The 6666-nt window shown below is 41.9% G+C and overlaps 1 protein-coding gene and 1 non-coding gene across 2 annotated transcripts; both read right to left on the bottom strand.

Moving 5' to 3' along the window:
* Positions 1-1166: 1166 nt before the first annotated feature.
* On the bottom strand, positions 1167-2466 carry LOC109783961 (protein FAR1-RELATED SEQUENCE 5-like). The gene is made up of 3 exons (XM_020342570.1): positions 2310-2466; positions 1745-1836; positions 1167-1697 (listed from the first exon to the last, which is right to left on the bottom strand). Exons 1-3 carry the CDS (start codon positions 2464-2466, stop codon positions 1167-1169), a joined length of 780 nt encoding a protein of 259 aa, XP_020198159.1.
* Positions 2467-5600: 3134 nt separating this feature from the next.
* LOC120970057 (U5 spliceosomal RNA) lies at positions 5601-5718 on the bottom strand. The gene has a single exon (XR_005764812.1). It is a non-coding gene; the product is annotated as a U5 spliceosomal RNA (small nuclear RNA).
* Between the last annotated feature and the right edge of the window lie 948 nt (positions 5719-6666).

The following is a 6666-nucleotide window of genomic DNA, read 5'->3' as shown; positions in this document are numbered from 1 at the left end:
GTATCACATTTGATTTGATAACTGCAATCATGTTCTGGATGAAGACCGAGATTACTTTATTCTATTTTTTAGAAGTGCAAGAAGGCCTAATTTTTTGTTCATAAGTAATACAATGCAGTGCTGGTAGCCTTCAAAAAATGTAGATGTAAAATTTTTGGATTTACAAATCCATGTCAATTCCATCATACATTGCTGGTAACTGGCATAATAGGGTACTGATAGCTTGCTTAAGATATAAAAAATTTGGATTTACAAATCCATGTCAATTCCATCATACATTTGCTGGTAACTGGCATAATAGGGTACTGATAGCTTGCTTAAAATACAGATATACACTTTTTTGCATTACAAAGCCATGATAAATCCATGATACAATGCTGATAACTGGAATGTTATGGGGCTTGTAGCTTGCACATTATGGTCCATGAAAAGAATGTAGCCACCATCTTCCCTTTTAATAGCACCTTCTTCATTTATCTTGCTAGGGGAGATTTGCATTTGCGTTTGTCATGGTCCAGACTCCCGCACACACCACATTTCCTTTTGGCTTGGGTTTTGCAATCTCAAAACCTAACTGCTTTCTTTTTGACTTTGGCCGCCCCTTCATTGTAGTCTTGGGAGGGTCTAGTATCAACTTTGTGTTTGAGGACAGAGCTGCATCAGGATGTGGGGGTTGGATGACAAAAGCATGATTGTTTTTGCTAGCATGTATCGTCACACGCACACTTTCTTGCTGTGTGGCAGGGTTACCCTGTCGCTGCACATTAGTAGCACTTTCTTGTTGTGTGGCGGGGTTCCTCCTGTCGCTGCACATTAGTGGCACTTGTTTGATGTGTGGCTGGGTTCTCCGGATGTCTTGCATCGGGGGCGTTTTGGTGTTGTGTGACGGAGTTGTCTTCATTCACCCGCCCCACAGGTATCGAGCAGGGATCCGGCTGTCCTTGAAACGATCTTTTTGCTTCTTCCTTTTCCTTTCTTGCTTTTTTAAGTTGATTGTTCTTCAGGGTTTCAAGCTCCTCCTTGAAATTATACAGGTGTTTTCTTGCCAATCTGGTCCCGTCATCTGTTAGGCAAGCGTCTTTGGCTGATGCCTTAAATTATTTAAGAATTGACGTGTATCGCATGACGCTTTTCCCCTCCTCTGACATCGACTTCTTAACTGTCGGCTATTCGAAATCAGGTTGAATAAGATCCTCCTCTAGATCCCAGGTCCACCTATTTAGGATGTACTTTTCAGATATCTCGTATACCCCAATTTGGTCCATAACTCGTAGTACGTGCGCGCACAGTAGCCCGTCACGATCAAACTTGCAGCAAGTACACGAGTATGTCTCTTCATCCATGTTTGCTTGCACATGGTAGTCCCTGTCTCCATATTTTGGTATTATCCCCTGCACTGAGCTGACCTTGAAAGTACCATCATCCAATGCGTCGCATCTGTAGGCTGATTTCACCTTCATCTCCACCTGGAACTTGCAAAACAAGTTATGTGTGTACAACCCCCACACCTGCATCTCCAGCGGGTTCATCGAGTACATTTCGGTTTCTTTGTATACTATTTCCAACTGCTCTTTTGACACGCTAGCCATCACCTTATCCTGTATCGCAGTGTACTGTTGTGCGAATTCGACCAGTGAGTTGTTTGGGTTGACATACTTCTTGAGCACAGAGTTAAAACCCTCGCTTCTTGCCGTGGTCTGCAAGAACGGGAAAAAATCGTGCATATAGTATATCGGGACCCAACACTTCCTGTTCTCCCACAGCCATTGGAATGCTCGTTGTCAGTCTGGCCATACGCTTCCATCATCACCCACCACTTGTGCTCAAACTCCTCAACTGCATTCATAACATAAACATGGTAACATCAAGTATTGAAGGATGGTAACATTGGTTCAAACATATTTGGTAACTAGGAACACCACTGTTGTTGATAATTCTGTCACACACACCTGGTTACTTTAGTTCAAGCATCATGGTAAGTACTTTGCACACAGGATGATTTTTTCCCACAACGAATACCACTCTGTGTGTGTAGTACAAGCAACATTTTTAACTAGCAACAAAAAAGAGACTCATATCAATCAGCACTAGTTGGTGATTGAAAAGTTTTGTTGTAACTAGTGGGGTGAACAACTGAAATGTGTCCATCAAGCATGAACATGATAAGGGTAGTACAGAAAATAATTAATGTAGGTCATTTTGTTATAATCCTCTGGTAACTTGTCACCTTATTAGATGGTAACTGTTGATATCATGTATCTAACCCATTTCTCTGTGTTTTAAGTTAGTGAGGGTGGGAAGTAAAATACCAGTCAGGTTGTTGTCAACACAATCCTTGAATCCATTGTTTAGTGGCTCATCGTCAGCCATCAGCTTCCCAAGCTTCTCTTGTGCTTTTTTCATTATATGCCAGCGGCAATTCCTGTGTACTATCTCGATGAACACCTCATCAATAGCACTCCTCATTGCAAAATCTTAATCTGTTATTATGTTCTTTGGCGCAATTCCACCCATTGCATGCAAGAATGCATTAAACAGTCACACAAAGTTACCAGCTAGTTCGTTTCGAACAAACCCACAACCAAACTGGATTGACTGCCCATGGTTATTAATGCCAATGAAAGGCGCACAAGGCATTTTGTACATGTTTATCATGTATGTTGTGTCGAATGAGATGACATCATTGTATCTAGCATATGCCCTGCGTGACGCACCATCTATCCAGAATAAATTTTCCACTCTGTCCTCATCATCAAGCTTTATTCTCCAATAGAAATCTGGATCTTGTGCCTTCATATCTTGGAAGTACGAGATTGTGCTCCCCACATCAGCATGGCGGTACTCCATCCGGAATTTAGCTCGCTGGTTTGCGATGTCCTTTGTTGTGTATGGTACATCTTTAGGATTCCCGTAGAACCATGACATTAGTTGCATCTGTCTTGTTGTCTCTATGTTGCATCCGTGCAATATCTTCAAGAAGTCCTGCTCATCTTTTGGAATGTTCCTATGTGATGATAGGAACTTTGTCAAGGACAGCTTTCTTATTAGAGGGTGGTTGTGTTCGTCGTTGAAGCGTTTGACTCTCCACCACGCATCCGTGTGGGTGATGTAAAGGTGGGCTGGACATCCCGACCTCACAACCTTCCCTCTTTTCCTCTTCATGATGCCTTTTGGGTCCTGCACATCCTCTGTCTCCTCCTTGTTTGTTTTTGGCTTGCCATATTTCCCACAACCCAAGAGGACTCTGCTTACAGTATCGTCTTTAATTGTTTTTCTGTATTCCAGTCTCATTCCAAACCCATGTCTCAGTGCATATTGCTTGTAGTGATCATAAGCTTCCTCAGGAGGTTTCGGTGTGGAGTATGCCTTGGTGTTTTTGTCTCCCTGTTCAGCATTCTCTCCTCCTATTTCTGGACTTGCTGGCTCACTGACTGAATGATCAAAGAAGCTTTCTCTCCCCCCTATGCTGCTAGTAGTCGGTTCTTTGCTTGTCTCTCGGACCATCGGGTTGCTTCTAGATGTAGCACCTGTAATGTTTTTGAAGTTGTTATTTTGTGTTATATTTCTGCATGCCAAAACTAGTGGTAACTTGTACTCCAGTTGCTTGGTAAAGTTTGCATGCATTAAGATGTTTTTGTAGCTGTAAAGTGAAAGCATGTAATTGTAATACAGATTGCATGATAATTCGTATGCAGTAAGTGTGGTAATTGTACCTAATTTCATGGTAACTTGTGTGCATTAAGCTTTGTGATTGTGAACTGATTCATGTTGGATGCGGTAGTTGTAAATAACATAGGTGGTAGTTGCAATCCAATTATGATGGTAACAAGTCTGTGTATAAAAATGTGGTAGCATGGTAAATGTTTTACCTTCGTCTGTTTTGTTGATGTTGGCAGAACCAAAGCTTGCCGTGTGTGCATATTCACACTGTTGGTTTGTCCCCACACCACGCATCATGATATCCACATTACCTCCGTTGTCATGCGACATTTTCTTGTGTTGCAGCACCTACTAGCACATATGATTGCATCCATCAATTTTCCACACTTACAAGCAATTTTGATTATTTTTTCGCAACAACTATATTTTTTTCTTTTTCTGCACTGATTACTTCTTTTTTATAACATGTATCATTTTGGGAGTAACCGGCGTATGGGAGTATGACAGCGATAGTTCCTATCAACCTCATTTCATGAACATCATTTCTTATAAAAAAATTCTGGTGGCAACAATGTAAATCAAAACATGGTATTTTTGTAGTGTTTTAGCACCTTTGGTTCTGAGTTTTCCTGGTAAATTGTAATGAATTAGCATGATAACTTGTTCTGACATGGGTTTGTTCAATATAAAAAGGATCTTTTTTTATGTTGAATAAGTGTTAAAGGATGCTGATTACTCAATGCACACACGCTGGTAATCTATATTCAATCGAAATGGTAAGTCAGTTATTAATGAGAAATTTCATACATGTAGTTCTAACATGCTTCAAAAAAGATAGCTTGATAGAGTGATGATAATAACCTATATGTTTTTATGTTGGTAATTTAATGATGAGGTAACTCAATGATGTAATCTGTAGGTAGGAACATGGATCAATTTTACCAACTTTTTGGCTGTAAAAGAGGAAAATTTAGTCAATCTTTTATTGGTAACCTGACTGAATTTGAATGGTAACTCAATTACAACCGAGGAATTACACACATGCAGTAAAAGTACTACCTTTTTTTGCATCCTTTTGGCTTTCTTATTTAGTTCTATTTGTTCTTTCCCCATGTTTTTCCCCTTGATTTTATTGGTATGAAATGCAAATGCAGCATGTGTATAGAGGTTGAATCACTTACCTCCTTTCTTTTTTGCCTGATTATGACGAAATTGAGACGAACTGATGTATTTCTCCTAGTAGCATGCGATAACCCCTGTGATGTTGTTGTGGTAAACCGGGCCCTCTCTCAAATCCTTGTGTTTGGTGGTGTTTTCGTGGTTTTTTTTGGTGGATCAGATCTGGGGCGGAGGTCGCCGACAATGGAGGCGTGTCGGGGAGAGAGGAGAGAACTGATCGGGGCAGGTGGTTGTTTCTTGCGATGGAGGTAAGAAACTAGGTTTTGGGATGGTAAGTCACGTGCGAGGGGGATGGGAGGTAGGCCAAAGGGGTTGTGTTCTCTGTCTTGGGCCTCATGCGTTGCGCGTGGTGGGCCTCGCAAAAGAAGGCTAAGTCATGGGTGGCTCTGCCGAAGTGGGTCACGCACGGGAGGGACGCGGTTGTACGATCGTGCGGATTTGTCGCTAACCACCAGTCAATTGGTAGTTAGTCGCTTCCATAATTATAACCGATTTTCCACAAAGCTCCAAATCCAACTAATCCCGAAGGCCTGCTCTCTTCTCTGAACGCGTGGCGCAGTGCGCGTCGCCAATAGTGCACTACGTACTTCGTCCCTCACCTACGAGCTGTTTCGTAGTAGAATGATTCTGATCCATCAATTGGGCAGGACACAAAGCTATGATTAAAGATGCAAACTAAAAAAAAGATGATTAAAGATGCAAACTATCATTTGGCAAAATTCTGGAATTAGTACTACAAAAAATTTGTATTGGATTGTGGGGCCCTCCAGGTAAGGAGGATACCTTAAAATTTTAGCGTATGCTGCGTATTGCAGTGTGCACACGGTATTCTTTAGTAAAAGGCGAAAGAATAGTTCGCTCTGTGCCCGCTGCGCAGCTGCGTGCTTTCGAATGGACGGCTTGGCCCTCCTTATATACTGCTGTCTGGTAGAGCTGTGACATCGAACCAGCGGTGTGGGACTATTCTCTCAGCGAAGCGAGGGTCTCCTCTGCGCAGCCGCGAGCGGGTGCGATTGTGCGAAAGGCCGAGGCCTTCACGGACAGGGGCAACCCAGTAGGCTTCTGGGCCCGGTGATACTACTACTACGGGAGCAAATGCCAAGGCCGCATACTTACAAAAAGATTCCTAAAAAAAAGCATACGTACAAAAAGATTAAAAACACAAACCCCTGTTGTTATCTCTCGCTCGTTTTGATTCTAAAAATAAGTAAAAAAAAATCTCCCTCTCAATCTCTCCTTGATCGGACGACCCACTGGTCGGATGAGATGCAACATTGGAAAGAATTGGCCTACGGAAAAACGGGTGTTTTCTCTACGAAAAACCAACCGAGTTCTCTATGCCCAACCGGTAGGACCTTTCCTCGCCCTCTCGCTCTTCGCTCTTTCTCTCCCCCAAACCGGGTAGATAAGGGAATTTCAAGTAAAGAGAAAAAGAAGATAGCAACACTCAAAACGAAATGGGCTGGCCCGATAACAATTGCGTCCGCGAAAGAGAACAACAGCCCAAATCTTCGTGTTTTATCCAACGGGGATAAAATTCGAATGATGATGGATTAAAATCAGTCAAGTGAAAAAATAACAATTCATTTTTATGTACATCTCTCTCTCATGTGTAGCAATGCTGGACTGTCATTTTCTAGTGGGATGAGTATATTTTTTGCCTCAACTCCAAAACTCCAAAACTTAGTCCCTCGACTATCAAAACCAGATAACTTTAGTCCCTCGAGCGGTTTGCATCCAACGTGAACAGTGTGTCGGTGAATAGTAAATTCAGAAAAAAAAGCAAACAAATTAAAAAAATCTGAAATTTCATGGCATAAAAAAATA

The sequence above is a fragment of the Aegilops tauschii genome, chromosome 7 (assembly GCF_002575655.3).
Source record: "Aegilops tauschii subsp. strangulata cultivar AL8/78 chromosome 7, Aet v6.0, whole genome shotgun sequence".
NCBI classification, from domain to species: domain Eukaryota; kingdom Viridiplantae; phylum Streptophyta; class Magnoliopsida; order Poales; family Poaceae; genus Aegilops; species Aegilops tauschii.
This window is presented reverse-complemented; position numbering and strand designations above follow the sequence as displayed.

Bases quoted from the DNA above. Each gene is read 5' to 3' on its own strand.
- LOC109783961 (XM_020342570.1), bottom strand. From the start codon at position 2,466: ATGAGGAGTGCTATTGATGAGGTGTTCATCGAGATAGTACACAGGAAT. The intron at 1,837-2,309 runs GTATTTTACTTC...TTATGAATGCAG, and splicing joins TGTTGACAACAACCTGACTG to TTGAGGAGTTTGAGCACAAG. The intron at 1,698-1,744 runs GTTGGGTCCCGA...CCGTTCTTGCAG, and splicing joins GCTGTGGGAGAACAGGAAGT to ACCACGGCAAGAAGCGAGGG.